Genomic DNA, 22,602 nt, shown 5'->3' with positions numbered 1-22,602 from the left:
TGCGATCTGGAACTGGCAAAAAAGCCGGATTTAAGTCGATCCGGCATAATCCAGCTATGTCCGTTCCCAAAAAGGAACCTCAGATTGGCGCACACCCTTAGTGGAAAGTCCTGTTAAGCTGCAGGAGACTTACGGCACTCCATTGAGGGTTTCAAAACAAGAGACATTCAGAGGTAGGTTTGCCATTGCCTGGCTCTGTGTAGCGGCCCTGGATTTCCGTGGTTGGCCTCCCATCCAAGTGCTAACCTGGGTTCACCCTGCTTAGCTTCCAAGATCTGAGATCAGGCTAGCCTGGGCCATCCAAGGCAGGAAGCCAAGAGGGTTTTTTTAAAAACAGTCAACAAGCGGACATAGTTAACAACTTGAATACAGACAACTAACTATACACTTACTTCTTCAACGTTTTTGCCCCAGAGGACGAATGAGGTTGGAGGTAGAAGGGAATCTTATTGAATTTTGGCATATTTTTCTACAAAAAAGCCAAGAGACAGTCAAAACTTAAGACGTTTGGTTCTCATCAAGCAATACATACATTTATGTAGGCCTATACTGAAAGAAGAGTTTGGGCGCAGGTCTGATTAGTATATTGTAGATACTTATATAGACCTTAGGCCAGATCTGACTAGCAGATAGCTGATGTGTACATAGGCTTGTATTAATTTGCGTGTTTAGCAAAGGTTTAAGAGGCAGATTTTTCGAAGGGCCACCATGACTAAGAGGTGGTATAAAGCAGGACTGGGCTAGCTGAAAGGACAAGGGGAGATGGGCTGAAGCTAGAGTTCTCTGCAAGGCAAAGTTTGTTTCCAAGCTTCGGCTTCAAAAAAAGACACTGAGCTGAAACAGCTAGCCGGGAAATATTGAAGACTTCTCCCTAGGAGAGCAGCAGTGGCTGGGAAGACCTGAAGAAGCTGGAAAGAGCAAAAGGCATGAATTGCCGGCAGCTGAACTCTTCACTGACTGCCTGAGGTCAACGCTCTAGTACAGAGCGGCCCCACTTCATCTTGCCAGGAGGAAAGGGGAACTGCTCCTAGGGCAACGAACAAGCTTGAGGATTCCTCCAGCATCTTCACAAGCAGAGTTCCTGCTGTTGCAAGAAAGCCTTCTGGGTATCTGGGACTTAGTTCCAGGCGAGCCTCTGGATGAACCCACAATATTCTGTGCCCTCTAGAAAGTGGATTGTGAGTAGGATTCTGCTCGGGGGACATTGGTTAGTGAATCACTACTGATAGCTTTAGCAATGTTTTTCACAGTGGCATTGTTTTCCTACTATATAAAAGGCTAAGCATATTCAAGACAACTCGCTTCCTACCCTGGTGTGCCACCAGAGGTCACTGCTGTGGAGGGAAGCCCAGATGAGGCAGCCAGACCTCCAGAGAGCATGCCACGGCAGGAAGTCCAGGCCAGGATCAGGCACGAAGCAGGTGGCAATACCTTCATCCAGCTGGGGCAGGAGCGGAGCAGGTGACAATGCCTGACGTCCGCCTTCACCCAGCTGGGATCAGGAGGGGAACAGGTGGCAATGCCTACCCGCCACCCTCATCCAGCTAGGATCAGGCTCAGAGCAGGTGGCAATGCCTGCCCAACCTTTTACCCAGCTGGGGTCAGGCATGGAGCAGGGGGCAATTCCCGCTCTCTGCTTTCATCCAGCCGGGATCAGGAGCAGAGCACGTGTAAATGCCCATCCCCTCTTCACTCAGCTCGGATCAGGAGCACAGCCAGGTGGCAATGCCTGCACCTCGCTAGCACCCAGGAGGATCAGGAGTGGAGCTGGTGGCAATGCCCAATGTCCACCTTCACCCAGCTGAAATCAAGAGGGGAGCAGGTGGCAATGCTTGCCCCTCACCTTCACCCAGCCTGGATCAAGAGCGGAGCGCCCCCCTTCACCTGATCTGGATCAGGCACAGAACAGGAAGCAATGCTTGCCCCCCCGCCCCACCCCATTCAACCTGCCAGAATCAGGCACGGGGCAAGCAGCGATGCCTCCCTCATTTCACCCAGCTGGAATCAGGTGCAAAGTAGGAGGCAATGCCCGTCTCTTCTTCAACCAGCCGCGATCAGGTGCGGAGAAGGTGGCAATGCCTATCCCTGCTTCACTCAGCCAGGATCAGGTGCAAAGCAGGTGGCAATGCCTGCCCCCCCCCGCCTTCATCCGGCTGGGATCACTGACGGAGGAGGAGGGAATGTCCACCTGCCCACCCTCCCCTTTCTAGAGACCGTTGTATTTTTTCCCACAATGGGCTTTGTTACTAGTATTTAAATAAATCGGATTTACATTTTGAATTTATGAACATTACTCTAAAAATTGAACCTGGCCCTTGGGACTCAGGGGGTTATATTTACTTCTCCTTAAGCAGTATAATCTGTTACTCAAAGCATATGCATTTCTTTCAGCTACTTTTAGCCTAGTGATGCTGCACGTGTTTAAGCAAAAGCAAATTAACCCGCATAATCCTGGTTTGCAATTCAAATACCTGATAGGCGCACACACTTGGGCTTTCCCCATTTTTTTCTTCCGCACATTGCAATTTGGACAAGAGGTGGGGTTCCAAGTTACTTTAAATTTTCAAACAGCTTAACTGATCAGATCTGGTACTGGTACTAGAGGAGGACCCACAAGGCACAAACCTGATCTCCCTACATTATGCTTACTCCCAGAAGCCAATCCCTCCGGACGTTAAACTCACTTTTGTTTGTATGTACTGATTTCTGTAACACACATAACACCGTAAGCCACAATAATGAGAATCCAGCGTATATTTTTAAAGCTTGCTTTCCTGAAAGGCAATGACAACACCCCAAATGGCGTGTATAAAAAGCAAAGAGTGATTTCAAGAAGCAGATACGGGCAATTTAAAACGGAGTACGGTTCTTTTATGCTTTGAGTTCACCATATTTTAAATATCCTTTTAGTACAGAGATCTCCACCATAATGTTTTTTCTAAAACAACAACAATAAAATAACTCTTTAGACTCTCTTGCTTTCTTAGCATAGTGAGACACTTACATCCACAGTGATGTCAATTACCCATTGTGGCACGGTTTCATTAAGGAGCATGGATTCAGTTTCACCGCCGGAATCCCGACATAATAACCTAAGTGGAAAAGAATTATTTCAGTGAGTGGTCCATCAGAAGACTGAAGGAAATGCCTCTCTGCATTACTGACCTCATGGGAACAGGGAATGAGTATAAGCAAACAAGGAAATAGGACAGGAAACAGCGAGGTATCACATTCTGCTAACCTTAGAGGCGAATGTGATTCGGACACCTTAGAATGCATTCGCACCGGAATCTAGTGCCACATGCCTGGCAGTTCTCTGGAGAACACTTAAAACAAAGACACATCCACACTCACTTAAAATACAAACACAATCAAGACTGGACCAAGCCTACCGACCATCTTAATACCATCGTGGAGAGGATACTAAATTAAAGAATGAAAGCAAAATGGGCCTTGCAAGTGGATTTCCTTTTTGTCCCAAGTTAAATCAGGAATGTGATAAATCTAGTATGAAAAGGACTTCCACCCCCCCGATAACTCCAGCTTCCTAATATTTATGAAACTCGATGCACTTTCAGATCAAACTTGAATACGCAAGGCGGAAGGGGGGGGGACAAACTAGCAATCTCCTCCTTTACTGGGCAACAGAACAATCCAGGGGACTCAGTAGACATCAGTGGGCAGAGAAACATTTTCCAGTAACAAACCACTGGGCGGGTTGATCTTTTTGTCCCTAAGTCAGATGGGAGGATTCTGGGTCACTTTCTTTCCTAGTCTGGTGAGAAAGGGGAAGCAGGAAAGGGATCCCAAAAGCAGTCAATTGTCCCTGGAAGGATATGGAAGTCTGCTCATCTGCTAAAAATGTGCCTAATTTGCTTGGCACATCTCTTACCAAACACAGTTTTGACAGAGGCTGCCATTTTATAGTGATTCTCCAATGTATTTTAAGGACAGATGATTTCCCCTCCACTGACTTGACCTACTTTTCTACCATAGAACTTTGTCAAAATAGAAACGTTCTGCTCACATAAGCCTGTAGTGACCCCTAGTCCGTGCAGATTGTGTAAACCATTTCATGTCTTTGTTCAACAGGCCCCCTCTCTTACATATGGAGGAGCAGGCTGCAATTTTTGGCGCATGAGAGCTACTTCCGTCTCTGTTGGTACCTCTCTTTTCCTGACAGCATCTGCCTCATTGGGATTTTGATCATACACCCTATAGACACAATCCTTGTACTCCCACCTCCTTAGACTTGCATCTGCTTTGGTGCTGCAGCTGACCTGAAAGCCCCTGTTCATCTTCGTTCTTCTGTGCCTCCACACATGGGGACTGCGCAGGCGCAGGCCAGCCGCCGGAGAATTTTCTAGAGCTTCCATGGCTCCGAAGGGGCCGTTTGTCGCGCGCCTCAGTGACCGTCTTCCCGCCCAAACGGTCACGTGATCCTCCAGCGACCAACGGCCCCTTCCCTCAGTTCTCTTCTTGCCGCCGCTTGGAGAGAACGTGAGCTTCGTTGCTCTGTGCTTTTGTGCTTCGTGCTTTACTCTAACTGATTGCTTGGCTTTTGACTTCGGACTTCGTGACCTCGACTATTCTTTGGATCTCGCTTTGGACTTTGACGTGGACTCGGTAATTTGACTCGGACTGTTTTTGACCCTTCTTTCGCGTGCCCCTGAAGATGGCCTCTACGGCTCTCTTCAAGCATTGCCTAAAATGCCACACTAAAATGGCCAAATCCGATGGCCATGATTTGTGCCTTTTTTGCTTGGGGGAGACCCACAATGTCTCGGCCTGTAGGATCTGCCAGGGTTTCACCAGCAAGGCCCGGCAGGATCGCAAGGCCCGGCTAAATTCCTCGCTGTGGCAGAAGGTCATGTCGGAGGGAACCCCGTTACGTCCGTCCAAGGCCGGCCCTAGCCCCTCTGCTGATCGGCAATCAAGAGCTGGCTCAGTGGCCTCTGCGAGGTCGGGGTTGAAACCGCTTCCCCCGAGTGCCTCGGCGTCGAGAGCGGCCTCTCCAGCGCAGGGACCGGTGCGGCCGCCCCGTAGCGCGTCATCTACCAGGTCGGATCCGAGACCAGCTTCGGAACCGAGGGTCCTGGTACCGAGTCCCCGGTCGGAACCGACGACCGGTTCGATCCCGATCAAGGCGAAGAGGTCGAAGCCGAGGTCCCCTTCGAAGGCGAGGAGCGCGTCGGTTCCGAGGTCTTCTTCGGAACCAGCGAAGAAGAAGAAGAAGACCAAGCATCACCGGTCGCCGCGTCCCGCTCCTCAGGAGGAGGTCATCGTGCTTCCTCACACGCCTTCCCCTCATCTGGGCTCCCCGGAGCCAGAAGACATCTCCGTGCTGGTGCCGGATCCGATGGCCTTCGAGACGGTGCCCGCAGAATTCTCGTCGGGGCCGGAGCCGAGCCCGCGCCGTCGGAGCCGACCATCGCTTCCCCTTCGGTCGCCGAGGCTGGAACCGAGCCCGTCCCCTCGTCGGAGCCGTCCGTCGCCTGCCCGTCCATCTCCACCTCCGGTCGGTCGTGAGCGGCATGGTTCCGGGGACAGTGCCCGCTCAGTCCGGTCCGCTGCGTCCCGGCATCGACAGGCTTCCTACCTCCCCTCGCCATACCGTTGCCAATGGGAGGGGGCACCTGCGGGCTTCTCCGTGTCGGAACCGAGGCCTTCGACATCGAGGTCGGCGTGGGCTCCCCCTCTCCGCTCCCAGTTCCGGAATCCCAGCTCGGTTCCGATGAGGAGGAAGTGGGGAGCTTTGGCGGCTACCAGTCGGAGTCCTGGTCCGAACCATCGCCGGCTGAGGAGCTAGTGCCATCGGCGGACTCGCCATTCGAGGACCTCCGCATCTACGCCGACCAGATGGCTAGGATGGCCAAGGCTCTCGAGATGGACATCTCTTCGGCAGTCCCCCAGACCAAGGACAAGCTCCTCAAACGTATTTACGGGGACAATCCGGCGTACGTTGGCTTCCCCATGCTCGAGGGTATTGAGGAGATTGTGGAGAAGGTGTGGCAGGTGCCCTGTGATCAACCTCCAACATCCAAGCGCATCGAGCAGCTTTACAAGATCAAGCAGGGCACCTGGCCGGCGTTGGTGAAGCACCCTCCACCTTCCTCCTTGGTCACAGAGGAGTTCAACCCCCGACGATCGGGTCACTCCTCGGTGCCTGCCGATAAAGAGGGCAAGAAGCTGGATGCCATGGGCAGGCGCCAGTACATTGTAGCTTCGCTGGGTCTGAGGATTGCCAACTACCAGACCATCATGGCAGGGTACCAGCTGTACCTCTGGGAGAAGTTGGCATCCTATACCCGAGACCTCCCTCCTGAGCAGAAGGCTGTGGTGTCCCTGCTGCAGACGGAGGCTGTGAGGCTGTCTAAGCAGCAGATGAACGCTGGGAGCCACGCTGCTGACACTGCTGCTAGAGGGATGGCGTCGGCGGTGGTCCTCAGGCGCCACTCTTGGTTGCGGTCGACGGCCCTGTCCCAAGAGGTGCGTTCCAGGGTGGAGAGCATGCCCTTTGAAGGGGACTCACTGTTCTCCAAGTCCACCGACGAGACCCTGAAGAAGAAAAAGGAGGACAGACAGACGGCGCGGTCTTTGGGTCTGGCTCCAGCGGACAAGCCCTCCGCCAGGTCACGGTACGCTCCCCGGTCTGGCCCTTACCATTACCAGGGAAGATACCAGCAACAGCGGCCGGGCTACCAGCAGTATCCTGCCTACCAGCAGCGGCCTTACCCTCCCGCACAACAGCAGAGGAGGCGTCGGCCCTTCAAGCCTCGTCAGGCACAGCAACCGGCCCAGCAGAAAGATCAGCAGGGCGCCGGGAGGCAGTACTGACGGGTCGCGCCAGCCGTATCCCCGAACTTTTCGGACAGACTTAGTCCACTCCTCTCTGAGTGGGAGTCAATAACATCTGACTCATGGGTCTTAACTATTGTTGAACTGGGATACGGGCTGGAGTTTGTTGAGCTGCCTAGGTGCAGTTCACCCCTGACAGCTGTCAATAACACTATGGCCGAGCTGGATGCGGAGATCGTGTCGCTCTTGGCCAAGGGTGCTGTGGAGGAATTGCCCTATGAGGACTCTGTGAAGGGTTTCTTCTCTAGGTTCTTCCTGGTCCCTAAGAAGGATGGGGGCTTACGTCCCATTTTAGATCTGAGGGGCCTTAATGCCTTCCTCAAGGTGACCAAGTTCAAAATGGTAACGTTGGCGGCTGTGATCGCCTTGCTTAAACAGGGGGATTGGTTTGCGGTTCTTGACTTAAAGGACGCATACTTTCACGTGGGGATACGGGAGGAGCACAGGAAATAACTGAGCTTTGTTTACCGGCAAAGGGTTTTCCGGTATAAGGTGCTCCCCTTTGGCCTGTCCACTGCCCCACGAGTGTTCACTAAATGTGTGGCCCCTGTGGTTTCCTTCCTACGGGAAGAAGGCTGTACCATCTTTCCGTACCTCGATGACTGGCTCCTCGTGGCTGAATCGGAGTCTAGGCTGGTGCAGGACATTGACTTGGTACTTAGCACTTGCCAACGCCTGGGGCTCCTGGTGAACTTTGAGAAATCCAAATTGGTGCCCAACTGCAAAGTGTCCTACATTGGTGCACTTTTAGACTCTGTGGAGGGTAAGGCTCTGCTCCCTTTGGAGAAGGCTCGGTCCCTAAGGGGTCTAGTGTCCATGTTTAAAAGGAACCGATTCCAGTCTGTGCGCACTATCCAGTGCTTACTAGGGCATATGGCAGCGGCCACCTCTGTGGTGCCTTTTGCTAGGCTGCGTATGCGCCCGCTCCAGAACTGGTTTGTGCGGAGGTACGATGCTCTGCTGCACCCTCCGTCCCTCAAATTCTCTATCCCGAGGGTCATCCTCTCCTCCTTGGACTGGTGGCTGTCTGATGACAACTTGTTTAAAGGAATCCCCTTTGGGTATCAACACCATGACATCACGGTTACCACTGATGCCTCTCTGTTGGGATGGGGGGCTTACTGTGGTGATGTGTCTGTGCAGGATGTCTGGTCTGACAGGGAAAAGACCCTCCATATCAATGTGCTTGAACTAAGGGCCATTTGTTTCGCACTTGTGTCTCTTACAGCACTACTGAGAGATCGTCAGGTCTTGGTGCAGACGGACGACACGACTGCCATGTACTACGTGAATCAGCAGGGGGGCACAGTGTCCATGGCCCTGTGCCGGGAAGCCACACTCACTTGGCAGTGGGCTATCAAGAACGGCGTGTCGCTCCATGCTATACACGTGGCTGGGTCAGACAATGCCCGGGCAGATGCCCTCAGCAGGGTCCCTTTGCTGGACCACGAGTGGGAACTGAACGTAGAGTGCGTTGGGCCGATCTTCCAGATGTGGGGTCATCCAGTGATAGACGTGTTCGCCACTGCGGCGACCACCAAGGCCCACACGTTCTGTTCCAGGGCAGGGAGCGACCCCCTCTCTATTGGGGATGCCTTCCAGTTTACGTGGACGCAGGGCTTGCACTACATGTTTCCTCCGTTCCCCTTGATTCCCAGGGTCCTGTGCAAGATAGAGGAGGACGGGACGGACTGCATCCTGGTGGCCCCCTTCTGGCCACGGCAGGTTTGGTTCCCGAAGCTCCTGCAGATGTCCCAACGGACGTATGTGAGTCTGCCCCCTCGGCAAGACCTTCTCCTAAACGGGAGCCTGGTCCACCACGATCCCAGGAAGCTGCACCTAACGGCTTGGCGGATCGTTCCTCCCCGATAGGCTTTACTGACGAGGTACAGAGGGTCCTCCTGAATGCTCGTCGGCCTTCCACTAGGCGCGCTTATGCGGCCAAGTGGCGCAGGTTTGAGCTTTGGGCACTTGCCAGAGGAGTGGTGCCCGACAGCAGTCCCTTGGGGGTTGTGTTCGAGTATTTGTGCCACTTGCGTGGCCTGGGCTTGAAGGTGTCCTCCCTCAAGGTCCACCTGGCAGCGATATCAGCTGCTCACACCCGAGTTGAGGGGGCTACGGTGTTTTCTCACCCACGATCCCGCCAGTTCCTTAAGGGCATGTACAATCTTTACCCACCTGTGTCGGCGCCAGTGCCTCAGTGGTCACTGTCTTTGGTGCTCTCACGTCTCATGTTGTCTCCATTTGAACCTATGGCTACATGCCCCTTGGATATGCTATCCTACAAGGTAGCATTCTTGGTGGCCGTCACATCGGCCAGAAGGGTCAGTGAGCTGTCTGCACTACGGTCCGACCCTCCCTTTCTTGTGTTTCATCCCAACAAGGTGGTCCTGCGTCCCTGCCTCGGGTTCCTGCCCAAGGTGCTGTCCGCCTTCCACCTCTCGCAGGATATCTCACTACCTGCATTCTTTCCTCAACCTTCCTCTAAGGGGGAAAAGGCCCTTCATTCCCTAGACTTGAAGAGGGCCCTAGCCTATTACCTGGATAGGACGAAGGAATTCCGCTCCTGTCCTCACCTGTTTGTATGTTTTGGGGCCAAGGACAAGGGTAACAGGGCTTCCTCACAGACCCTGTCTAGGTGGATTGTGGCGGCCATTAGCAAGGCCTATTCGCTGGCAGGGGTGGCTTGCCCGCTTCATGTCAGAGCCCACTCCACGGGGTCCCAGGCATCCTCTTCAGCACTCCTCAGGGGGGTGCCCCTGGTTAACATTTGTAAAGCAGCCACATGGTCCTCTGCAGACACCTTTGTCAGGCATTACGCCGTTGATGTCAATGCGGAGCAGGATGTATCTGTGGCCAAGGCTGTCTTACACTCCCTTTTTTCCTGAGGGAGTTTTGGAATGACTTTCTTGGCGTACCTGCTGGGTACCCTTGAGTGAAAGTGTGTATATATGTACCTGGGGGTGTGTATATATGTATATATTGAGTATTTATGTGTCCTTACACAGTTTTTTACATAGATGTATATATGCATATCTATTTATTGTTGTTCTTGTTTGTTCAATAAAATTGTGTTGGACTTCACCCCCGCCTTCCTTATTGTGTGAAGCTTGGTACACTCCCATGTGTGGAGGCACAGAAGAACGAAGATGAAAACAGGGTTAACATACCTGTAACTTATGTTCATCGAGTTCTTCTGTGCTGACACACAACCCTCCCTCCTACCCCGCTGTGAACTCCAATGCACAATACTGTGATGGCTGTAACGGAAATTGGTGTTTTTGAGGTGTTATGGCTGAAGTGTGTTGGTCAAGCGGCGGCAAAGGAGAACTGAGGGAAGGGGCCGTTGGTCGCTGGAGGATCACGTGACCGTTTGGGCGGGAAGACGGTCGCTGAGGCGCGCGACAAACGGCCCCTTCGGAGCCATGGAAGCTCTAGAAAATTCTCCGGCGGCTGGCCTGCGCCTGCGCAGTCCCCATGTGTGTCAGCACAGAAGAACTCGATGAACATAAGTTACAGGTATGTTAACCCTGTTTTCTTACTTGGCTTCTATAAAGATTCACATGGAGCACATCAAGAGACCCTTCTCCCCCTTTTAACACCTTGAGATGGAAGAGGAGTAGTGTGATCAGCATCCTCCGCTGAGAGACAGGGGTATGATTGGGGCTGGAAGTACCAATAGCAAGACTGACTCCTACATCTTTTGGTCTGGCCAGAGTATGGAAGAGGACAAGTCAAACAAGGGGCTTGAGGAATGAGATCCGGGGAATGCATCATGTCCTGCTTTGCGAGACCTTCTGCCCTCGTGCATGGCACCGACTGGATTTGATAACCTGAACACAGGTGGAGCCCTAAAGGGAGCCCGCTGTCCCTAACAGGGAGAATTGCTCTTTTTTGGCTGTGTTGGGCTTCTTCCTTTTCCCGAGTGTGAGCTGACAGACAGCGGGTTGACTAAGGCCCCCAAGGGAGCTCATCAGAGAAACAAGGTCAGCACCAAGAATCTCCACACTCACAGCTGGGACAGAGGACACAAACACCTCTGTTTGACATCTACAAATACCACGGCTTGCTGAAAAGGATTTGGCCTGCCTCCAGGCCACCTCAGCATTCCCTTTTGTGGGTTGCCGTACCTGAACAAAGTGCGTCCTCCAGCTTCACCAAAGATAACGGGGGTGTGGGGTGGCACTTGGAAGTATCCATTTCCTTTCTGCACTCTGTTTTCCTGCTCACCATTCACTAGTTTGGGGGAGGGAAAGAAGAGGAAAATGAAACACAATAATAAGACCTTGCGGTATGAAGATCAAGGAGTCCAATTCAAATAGCAAATGGCGTTAATAATAGCAAAGCTCAGCAACATCTGACATCTCCCTGTTATGCACCGAATCACTGATGCAAAGGAGGATTAGGAACTGATCCATGTAAATTATCCTCTAGGTGTCAATACCGAAGCTTACTGTACACATGGGAAGATTTTGTCACGATGCTATACTGAGCAAAGCTACAAAGTGCTCTAACGTTCCCCTGCTGTACAGAATAAAGCCTCACCATGGTTCATTTCATTTTCTTCTTCGTCCATCGGATTGATGTGTGTTCGGGGCCAATATTCTAAGAGCGCCTGCAGCAAAAGCCCTCCAAGGTTCACTGTGTTTGTTAATAGAGAGAGAAAGAAATAAGGAAAAAATGATGCTTACTTTCAGGCAGCATGCTGGAAGAATTTTCTTATATTCAGGATGCCATCAATATTAGTAAAATAACAAAACTAAGGCCATTGTACTTTGATCACATCATAAGACAAGATTCTCTGGAAAAGCCAATAATGCTAGGAAAAGTGGAAGGCGGTAGGAAAAGAGGAAGACCTAAAATGAGATGGCTAGACTCAATAAAAGAAGCCACATCCTCCAGTTTGCAAGATCTGAGCAAGTCTGTTAATGATATGACATTTTGGAGGTCTTTTATTCATAGGAATACCATAGGTTGGAGGAGACTTGACAGCACATAACACACAATGTTATGTGTCAGAGACGTGGATCCAAAGATCAGCACAATTAATTCCAAATTGCTTTGTGCTTATGTGATAAAAGCTCGCCGCAAGCAACGAGGTCATACATAGAGACCTACTGCTCCTTTCCTTTTAGTAGGATATTAACGATATTAATGCTTTTAAGTATGTATTTTAAATTCTATGATGTATTTTTATATCTCATATTTTATATACAGGAATTTAGGACTGCTGTAGCTGTTGTTGATGATCATTGACCGTAAACAATAAATAAACATGCAATGCTTTGAGTTTGTCCTTCTTCAATAGCAACTCGCTCCACCTATAACACTTGGCAAAAACCATTTGAAACTGGCAAGACTTTCAAAAACAGATCTGCAATATGGAATGGGGACCCACTGTCCAAAGGAAAAAGAAAACCAACACCAACAGCTTCATTTATAGTCCACCTTTCTCACTGTAATCAAGATAGATTACAAATAGACATGGGCACGAACCAGGAAAAAACCAAACCATGGAGTTTGTGGGGTTTCCACGAACCGGCATGGAACTGGCCCAGTTACGAACCAATTCATGGTTCGTGGGGTTTAAATGCCTTTTTCGGCAGGGAAAGGGGCATTTAATCGTTTAAAGGGCCCTTTTCCTGCCGCGTGCAAGGGGCAGGACCCTTTAAACTAACAGCGGGTAGGTGGGGGAATCCACCCCCTGCCGCCTGCCAGCTGATAGTTTAAAGGGACATGCTCCCTGCAAGGGAGAGTCCTTTAAATGGCCCAAACCTGAGCCCCCAGCCCTCCTGCCCCTCACCCCTCCCAAGCTCCAGCCCTAGCCCCCCACTTACCTTCCCTCTGATGCTGGGATGGTGGAGGCCTCCTTCACTGCCCTGCAAGCCCGTGCAGCAGAAGAGGCCAAAAATGCCCTGCATGCCCGCAGGGCAGCAGAGGCCAAAAAGGGCCCTCCAAAAAGGGCAGGGGATTCCCCCCCTGCCACCTGCCAGCTGATAGTTTAAAGGGACCGTAACATACAGAAGGCAAAAATCAAGTGCAAAACAACAGCTCACCCAACAACAGTACTTGCTGCTATAAATAACAGACTAAGATACTATAATTAACAAAAGTTACTTTTTCTTTAGAGGGCTCAGTGGCAAAATGTGCTATACACAATTATTTACAAAGTACAAACATGTACCCATAATTCAAAGTCCCAAATACAGACATGAATATCACAACGTCCCTTCGAGGTAGTCTCATAGAGCTATCAAAGCCCTCCTATTAGCATGTATTCTTGCTTGAAGAGCTCTAGACTCCCTCTAATTGATATGCAGTAGGTTCAAAATGCAAATCAAAGGAAGCAAGGGAACCCCAAAAGCACCAAAGGGGTTCCCAAGTGGACAACTCCAGGTAAGTGCGGCGTTGTAGCCGAAGAAATACAGGTAAGTGTGATGTTGTAGCTGAAAGTGAACTGACTGTTAATGTTTTATTCTTTGGTCTCCAAATCCAGGTGGAAGTCAAGATAGAAAAAGAGAGGGAAAAACCCAGCAGGGGGTTCCCTAGGCCCTACAAGCTGCCGGTTCGTTCTTTGAGCTTGTTTCACGAAATATCCACTTCATCAGGGGCCACTTCTGTACCACCAAAACAGTCACACAATTCCATAATGCATTCAAAAACGTTCATGTGCATTCATTCAATGCACTGGGAAGACCGTCTTCCCAGCTAGGACAGCACTTTGGATCGTGGCTTTTAAGCCTTATTTTGGATTAAAAAATTAAGAATTTATTTCAGAAAGAGACTTTGGCAAGACTACGTTCTGAAAACCGAAATCCTGAAAACTGAAATCTGTACCTGCAGATCCAGACACAGCTTCTAATCTATGCAGAGGAATGTTCAGCTCACCCAGTTTGTGCTACTCTGAAGTGTAGCCTGCAAGAAGTCTGGGCAACATGAGTCTAGCAAGAGTTCAGCTTCTGAACATACTTGCCATTGGGGATCAACTTTAATTTAGAAGCGTCATCTCAAACTCATCGGTAAAGAAGCTTGTCAGCCTTCCAGAAATGTATTAATGAAAGCAAGAGGATTTATGCTGTTTTATGAAATCAACGGAAGATATCAATTGACACTCACATTTAGGATCAGATCCATCTGGACTGCTGAACCCAGCATCTTTTGCCGAGACCCAAGCCGCAAAGCAGTCACTCTCGTCTAAAGTAATGGTCAACATCTGTCGGAAGAAGATCATTGGAAGGAACCCAGCATGTTAAGAGCAGAACCTCAGCAATTCTGTTTGCACTTAGGTGCCCCAAAGTTCTGGCAAAGCACAAAGCTTTGGAGTTGATTATACAAAGCTCACAAGCCGATGACAGCCCGTCATCTCAGCACTGCTTTTAGCATCTGTGCATTAGTTTTAATAGGTGTACAGTAAGATCTTTGTACAGCTTTCTTACATATCTAGAACAGCATACTGCTTGAACAGATGCTCCACCATAAGGAAGAGTGCCTCAGTTTAAACTATACCTCACCGCTAGAACCTCTTCAAGTCAAGTTCAACATACTTGACCAGCGGAAAAGAATTAGGCTTAATTCAGTCACTTTTGTGTTGGTTCTTCTCCTCTGCAGCATTACTGTCAGATTGCTCTTTAGAGTAAATCATTATCTGCATGCCACAGCAAACTAACAAAAAAGGAGGGGCCACCCCCGTTGTTGCTAACAATGTAAAGGGAAACCCACGGGGGTTATTTTTTATTTTTTATTTTTTTGCCACAGCAAACTGGCAGGCTGCTGCATCCATTTTCCCTTCAAACAAGGGTTTCCAATTCTGGTTTGGTGGCCAAGGCACAAACCACAGCCTGCTGGTTTACATGTCGATATAGGATATGATTTGTGCTAATTAAAAAAACTAAGAAAAGCTGCCAGCAAAAAGGCAGGACTGAACCTGAAGCTTGTTCACTATCCTAGTTGAGAGGATTATCTGAATAGTTAGGGCGTATGATTTTAACTTTCCAACACGTTTGGAGTTGTAGATGACCCCTAAAGGACAGGAAATATGTATGCAAAACTGTTCCTCCCACATTCCACACCACTTCATGCATTCTCCTTCCACACGGAGATCAACTGTAATAATAATAACATTCGATTTATATACCACCCTACGGGATGACTCAATACCCACTCAGAGTGGTTTACAAAGTATGCTATTATTATCCCCACAACAAAACACCCTGTGAGGTAGGGGGGCTGAGAGAGCCAGAAGCTGTGACTGACCCAAGATCACCTAGCTGGCTTCAAGTGGAGGAGCCTGGAATCAAACCAGGCTCTCCAGATTAGAGTTCCGCGCTCTTAACCACTACACAAAATTGCCCAATATTGTTGCAACCCCTGGAGTTTTGGGGGAGGTTTAAAGGCAGGATCTTACTAAAAAGAATTGGGACAAAACCGTAATTAAAACAGAGGAGAACGAAATCAAACAGTACTAATGATGGTACTGAGACTGACGTTCCTGCAAACACAATCGAAACAAACACAATCACTACTTTATACTGATGTGTCACTTAATAGGTTGATTATTCAGGTTTTTAAGTTGAAGGAAAAATGTGTGTCATGGGGCAGAGATACCTCACAGGAATTAACAATGGGGGCCATCGGAGAGCCCAGAAACAATCGCTGTAGAGTAGTACTAGGGAGACTTAACAGATGACCTCGGACCAGTCATCCCCTCAGTCTAACCTAACCTTCACCACAGGGTTTTGGCGAGGGTAAAATGGAAGAGGGAGGAACCACAGACACTGCCCCGAGCTCCTCCAAAGAAGGAAGGGATGAAAATGCACTGAAATAAATAATACATTTCACCTCTTTCCCACGGATTATCCATAATCTCCTTTTCAATTCTGTAAACTGAAATTGGAATCGTCCCAGGACCGATATCTAATTGGTGAAGTGTGGGAGAGTTAACTATCTCAGGCAATGCCAAAGTATCCATTACGAAAAACAAAGAAATGCCTTACCCCGGTTTTTAAGTCTACCGAGAACCAGTTTGGCACGTACACCATTTTAAACCTTTTCTTAATTTCTTCTTCAAAGTCCACTTTCCCAAGATCTTCTACTTTACATGCCTGTATATGAGAACAGCAAATATACAGCTGTTATTCCATACAGAAATGCCACGGATGAATGTCATACTTAGTTCTAAATGCTCTTGTGCTTGCTGCTGATCAAATTAAATATCCTAACGCAGTTTCAGAGACAAGCTTAAAGTACACCCTGGCAGTAAACAAGAGGCATCCGTCTTTGGCACCTCTCCCTGTACTATTTGTTAGCTTCTTAATAGGCAGATTTTTGTTGTTGTTGTTTAAAGAAGTGTATGTGTTATGAACAAGTACAGAGCAATTGTTTTAGCAAGTATCAACCATTTTGGGGAACCTGCTAAGTCTGAAACCTGGAGACTGAAACTATAAAGTATGTTTTATTACATTGCCCCCATTATCAAAAAATTCGCATTTTGTTCCCCTTATAATCAGTAGGCACCCTGGCTGCTCAGAATTTGAGTATATCAGAATGCTGTTAATAGATGAAAACCCAAAGGTGACAGCGTGTAGCACAAAGTTTTTCACGGCAGCTTACAAAATCCGCCAGTTAAGGAAGGTATGTGACAAAATGCTGACATTGTATTTTAATTTTGTGAAATATATTTAGTAACGTGGGAGCTAATAATTTTTACCTTTGGTCTCTTAAGAATAAGAATGCTGTTACATTTTATGCTGGTCTAGAACCGCTTTAATAAAGATTGATGGAAGTCTGAAACTTCCCTTCTTTAAAACAGCCAGTGCAGAACAACACAAGCACTGCATGATGCACCTAAAATGGATTTCCTTTTTCTAGCGGCAGGGCTTGGCAGTTCACAATCTAAATTATCAACCAAGCAATCTCAATTCCATATAAGCAACATTCAGTTACCATACGAGGGGACAGTGAGTACGTGCAATCCAACGGTCACTCACCTTTAACACGTCCCAGTATGCCACGTTGTTATTCGTATCTTTGGTTAGTATGTGTCGCTTGTCATTGAGAATGTGGCACTGAATAATACTAGCACCTCCTGGTAAGAGAGGTGGAAGGAGGAGAGAAAGAGAGTCAGGCGCTCTGCTTTAGATAACACGCTGCTCGTCTATCAAAGACTGTTCAGAGACTAAGCTTAGACCTTGCATTGTTGGTCTCTTGCCTGTTTCTCTGCCAATGCTGAAGCAATATTCTCCAATATTACTTTTACCTTTAATTACTTGGTCAGGCTGTGTGCAAAGGGGTGTAATTGGATTAGTACAGTCGTTGTCATAGTCCCCCGAAGCTCTGAAGTTGTGAATTCCCTTCAAAGTCTGAGAGGAAGAAAAGTGACATGAACATTGTTAGAGGCTGTTGCGGCCCACTTTGTTCTCCTTTGCCTTGTCCGCTTTGTTCCAAAGAACCCAAAGTAAAGTATCATGGCACATGCAGCTACAGTGCCTGGTGTAACTTTTGCTAGGCATAACGTGACTGTGATTTGTTTAAAGAAATCCTTACCCATTTGTTCACTGAAGATTTAGTTGTGGCAACCCAAAGAGCTGGAGGAGGATCTGCGGATCGATCTAGTTCCATCTGATGAAGAGATTGAAATGCAAGAACTGGGTACTTTCAAAAAGGTTTATCCAACACAGAAGCAAAAACAACTATTCCAAATAGTAAATAGTAGAAGGGCTTGAATGGAATTTATACACTGGATTATCAGAGCAAACTACACTGGAGTAAAGCTTTCCATACTAGCTTGTTTATACTTGACTAATAATAACACCAACACCGCTTATATACCGCTTTTCTAGACAGATTAGTGCCCCACTTGGAGGGGTGAACAAAGTCAGTATTATTATTATCCTCACAATACAGATGGGGAACTGGGGCTGAGAGGAGTGGCTTACTCAAGGCCACCTGCTGAGCTCTTGGCAGGAGTGGGATTTGAACCAGCAGAGTGCTGATTCGCAGCCCTTAACCACTATGCTACAGCAGCTCAAAAATACTTAATTTGCCGAGCATGCGTAATAAACTGGCCATCCAGGACAGCTGATAGAAGCAAGGGAGAGTAAGACTTGCGGCAAAAGAAAGCGCATTACCTTGAGAACGGGTGCCTTTTCTTCACAGATGAGCACCCGGATATCAGGATTCCGTAAATCTGTACAATATATTTTTCTGTCTCTTCCACCCGAATAAACATGAGTGAAGGCTTCGTTGACCTGCAGGGCCCACACCCCTTCATCATGGACTCTGTAGGTAGCTATGCACCTCTGCTGACCGAGAGACCAGAGTCGGATGGTCCCGTCAGAACTGCCAGAAAGACACTGTAACAGAAGCGGTAGATCCGCTTAACACCATGATAAATATGTATCCAAAAGAAGTGAATTTACAGCTTTAACGTTACTGTGTAAGTTCAATTTTTCTTCACCAATATTCTTGCAGTTATTTGATTTTTATTACTGGGGATGGATCTTGGCATGCCAAAGGTCATGGGTTCGATCTCCGGTTAAAAGGATCTGGCAGTAGATTATGTGAAAGATCTCTTACCTGAGACCCTGGAGTGCTGCTGCCTGTCTGAATAGACAATACTGCCTTTGAAGGACCAAGGGTTTGATTCGGTATAATGAAGCTTCGTGTATTCACTTTTCACACATTTCAGCAATTCGTTCACGATGCTAACTTACTGAATAGACCCAGTACATAAGACAGGAAAATACTTATAGCTACAGCTATAAATATTTTAAGCTTGGAAGCCTTTAAATTTCACAAATTTAGGGAGCATGTTTCGTTAATTTTTTAAAAAAGAAATAAATGTTTTGGAATAAGAAATGCAAAGGACAGTATTTCCTCAAGGCAGAGAGGATGTTTCTCATATGACTAGGTAGGCTTTGTTGAAATGCAAGTGCCAAACGCTCACCTGTGTGCCATCTCTGTTCAACAGCAAAGCTTTAACGTTGTCTGTGTGCCCCTTAAGTTTCATAAGCTTCGCACAGGTTCTGGGATCCCAAACCCTTAAAACCTGTGCAGGGAGGAAAAAAATCTCCGGACATCAATCTCGCTTTTGAAACCAGGGTTATCTTAAAAGTTATTTCCTTGAAGAAGTAAGTAAGCCCTACAAGCTACTATTGTCCTCGTCTAAGGATCTTTAGCTGACACAACACAGCATTCATGCTTGCATAGTAGAAGCACTAGTTATACCTCTTTGCAAAGACATAGTAGGCACACTGGGTATAAAGCAGAAGCACCGCAAAGTAGAAGCAATGGGTATACTCTTTTCCACTCTGAAATACACTAAGGAAGGAGGAATAATTCAGGTGCTCCTGAACACTTCCTGATTTGATGCAGCAGAGGTATCAGGATGGAGGAGCCAATGGGCTTTAAATGGTGTCTAAGCATCTCCATCCCATATGCGGGACAAGCCATTCCTCCCACTTGCCATTGGCAGACATTTTTTGCACTCTGTGAGGGTGCCAACATATGACAAACACCTTTCCCTCAGCTCCTTCTATCTTTGTGGCTCTTCACCAGAAGGGAACCAAGTACAGACACAGCAGTGCTAGTATATAGGATGAGGTGGTGAAGAGTGCCCTCAAGTCACAGCTGACTTATGCCAACCCCTGGTGGGTTTTTCAAGGCAAGAGACTAACAGAGGTGGTTGGCCATTGCCTGCCTCTGCAGCCCTGGTCTTCGTTGGAGGTCCCCCATCCAATTACTAACCAAGGCTGACCCTGCTTAGCTTCTGAGATCTGAGGAGAGCAGGCTCACTTGGGCTATCCAGGTCAGGGCATTTAGTGGTGGAGAGTGCCCTCAAGTCATAGCTGACTTATGGCGACCCCTGGTGGGGTTTTCATGGCAAGAGACTAACAGAGGTGGTTTGCCATTGCCTGCCTCTGCAGCCCTGGTCTTCGTTGGAGGTCCCCCATCCAATTACTAACCAAGGCTGACCCTGCTTAGCTTCTGAGATCTGAGGAGAGCAGGCTCACTTGGGCTATCCAGGTCAGGGCATTTAGTGGTGGAGAGTGCCCTCAAGTCATAGCTGACTTATGGCGACCCCGGGTGGGTTTTTCAAGGCAAGAGACTAACAGAGGTAGTTGGCCATTGCCTGCCTCGGCAGCCCTGGTCTTCGTTGGAGGTCCCCCATCCAATTACTAACCAAGGCTGACCCTGCTTAGCTTCTGAGATCTGATGAGATCAGGCTCACCTGGGCTATCCAGGTCAGGGCATTTAGTGGCGGAGAGTGCCCTCAAGTTATAGCTGACTTATGGCGGCCCCTGGCAGGGTTTTCATGGCAAGAGACTAACAGAGGTGGTTGGCCATTTCCTGCCTCTGCAACCCTGGTCCTTCTTTTGAGGTCTCCCATCCAATTACTAACCAAGGCCGACCCTGCTTAGCTTCTGAGATCTGGCTCAGCTGGGCTATCCAGGTCAGGGCATACCCTACTGCAGAAGCTTAGTAGGACGTAACTACATTAAAAAACTCTGCCATTCCAGTAAGAACCTCTTTGGATCAGAAGAAATGAAAGCTTTCCAGGCTGCAGGAACGTTTCCTTAAAGTAGTTGTGAGACAGGAATCTTTCAGACCGATATTCCCTGTTGCACAAACACGCACTATAATGATCTTCTAAATGAATTCAAATGGACAATCATTTCAGCAAGGCTTGGAGAGGAAAAGAGTCTTGCTTACCTTTTCAGTGGACCCTGATACAATTACTGTTCCCATCTGATTCATGGCAAGGCTGTAGATAGAATCTTTGTTCCCACTGAGAGAGGAAGCTATCGGACACAAATTCAACTACATTTGGTATCGAATATTTCAGAGACAGTTTCACAACAAACACTTGAAATACCCGATTCTGTAATGACCATCAAGTATACAGCAACTGCCTTTAATGAGATCTCAGTAAATTAGGAATTAATTTACTCTTCAGGCCATCATGGTTTACATTTTCTATGATCATGCCCTGCGTCAACATGCCCCACAGATCTTTACCAGCCCAGCACACTGCCATTTGGTGCATTATCAACACTGCAGAAGCTGGGTGCAGTTTGTCTAGTGAATGCAGGTAACTTTTAAATGAAAATCCAGTCCACTAATACTAGCGGTTCATTAACCAGGGTAAATAAATTAAAGTATAATCGGAAGGTTTCCAGTCAAGGCTGGAAACTTGCAGCTTCCATTAGGTGGCGTTCTTTGACTACAGCCCAAAAGATATTCACCGTAACTTCCTATCCTAAGTGAAAGACTGTACTTGACACAGAGTCAGGGTCATGGCCCCTGCCATAAGCTATACTTTACAAGCTTCATGGTCTAGCAGCTGCTGCCGTACTCTGGAGACTTAATGTTAACTATTATGCTGGGGCCTGATATTTGTTGACATGCTGTGTAAAATCTTTTTTTTTTTTTTGAAAAATTTTTTTATTGGGTTAGAGCATTATTATTTTTACATTACATTCAATTTTCCCCTAATTTTTCGTTTCTAACCCCCTCCCTTTCCCCCCCTTTTGTTGACTTCCAACAGCTTTCCCACCCTCTGTCCCTTTTCCCTTACTTCTATAAAATTCATCTGTCTAAAACAAATATACATTCTCCATTATATTAAGCAGTACATCTTTAACTCCTTTACTTATTATACACCCAAACCGTGCGTCTTTAGATAACCAATTTATCCCATTTTCCAGTTTTGAATATTTCTATATATCATAAACCTATACATCGTAAACCATAAAAATTTCCCACATTTAAATCAAACAATTTGATTTATTCTCTATATATTACTCATTTCATCTTTTTATGGTAATTCTATCTAACTTATCACATAATCAATCAATTTAACTCTTCTATGCATTCAGTTTGGTGTATATAAATCTTATCAGAGAAAGAAAATATTGTTAGTTACTCAATCCTCATGTTTAAACCTTATCATTAATTATTCTCTATCAGTATTCTATCACTTAATCTTTACATAACTATATATATCTCGATCAATTAATCTAACTGCTTATAAATTCACATTTCTCTTCCTCCCCCGGTAAAGTCACCCCTCTCTTTTATACTTTTATTATACTTCAGTAGTTCTCAAACTGCCACAGTTTTCCTCCCACCTCCCATTTCTTCTCCAGATATTGTTTCAGCTTCTCCCAGTCTGTGTTAAACTGCCCTGAGTCCAGATCTCTCAGTTTTCTTGTCATCTTGTCCATTTCAGCCATGTACAGCAATTTGTAGATCCAATCTTCAATAGTTGGCACTTCTTGTACTTTCCATTTCTGCGCATACAAAAGTCTAGCTGCTGCAGTCATATAAAATATCATCGTCCTATGATGGGCTGGAATTCCCTCCATTCCCAAGTTTAGCAGCAGGAGTTCTGGGTTCTTATTTATTTGAAACTGTAAAATTTCACTCATTTCTCTTATTATTTCCCCCCAGAACTGCCTAGCTACCTCACACGACCACCACATATGATAGAGGGAGCCCTCATGTTTCTTACATTTCCAGCATTTGTTAGATGTATTCAAATTCCCTAGCGCAATCTTCTTTGGTGTCATGTACCAACGATAGATCATTTTGAAAATGTTCTCTTTAATATTAATACATGTCGTTGTCTTCATTGTAGTTTTCCACAAGTATTCCCATGCCTCCATTGTTATTTCTTTATTAAAGTTTATAGCCCATTTCACCATCTGTGTTTTAACTATCTCATCCTCAGTATACCATTTCAAC

General features: G+C 47.4%; 1 protein-coding gene across 1 annotated transcript in view; it reads right to left on the bottom strand.

The window, feature by feature from the left end:
* Positions 1-22,602, bottom strand: part of WDR48 (WD repeat domain 48) — a 48,310-nt gene that overhangs the window by 5,262 nt on the left and 20,446 nt on the right. Inside the window, exons 6-17 of the mRNA XM_054991523.1 lie at positions 20,569-20,657; positions 18,803-18,904; positions 17,985-18,209; positions 17,401-17,475; positions 17,114-17,216; positions 16,845-16,942; positions 15,852-15,959; positions 13,975-14,071; positions 11,404-11,499; positions 10,989-11,094; positions 3,005-3,092; positions 393-469 (exon numbers count right to left, since the gene is read on the bottom strand). Of these exons, the coding sequence (XP_054847498.1) occupies positions 393-469; positions 3,005-3,092; positions 10,989-11,094; positions 11,404-11,499; positions 13,975-14,071; positions 15,852-15,959; positions 16,845-16,942; positions 17,114-17,216; positions 17,401-17,475; positions 17,985-18,209; positions 18,803-18,904; positions 20,569-20,657 (1,264 nt within the window). The remainder of the gene's footprint in view (positions 1-392; positions 470-3,004; positions 3,093-10,988; positions 11,095-11,403; positions 11,500-13,974; positions 14,072-15,851; positions 15,960-16,844; positions 16,943-17,113; positions 17,217-17,400; positions 17,476-17,984; positions 18,210-18,802; positions 18,905-20,568; positions 20,658-22,602) is intronic.

Source organism: Eublepharis macularius, chromosome 11 (genome assembly GCF_028583425.1).
Source record: "Eublepharis macularius isolate TG4126 chromosome 11, MPM_Emac_v1.0, whole genome shotgun sequence".
NCBI classification, from domain to species: Eukaryota; Metazoa; Chordata; class Lepidosauria; order Squamata; family Eublepharidae; genus Eublepharis; species Eublepharis macularius.
Note: the sequence above shows the minus strand (reverse complement) of the source record. Positions and strands in the feature narration are given on the sequence as shown.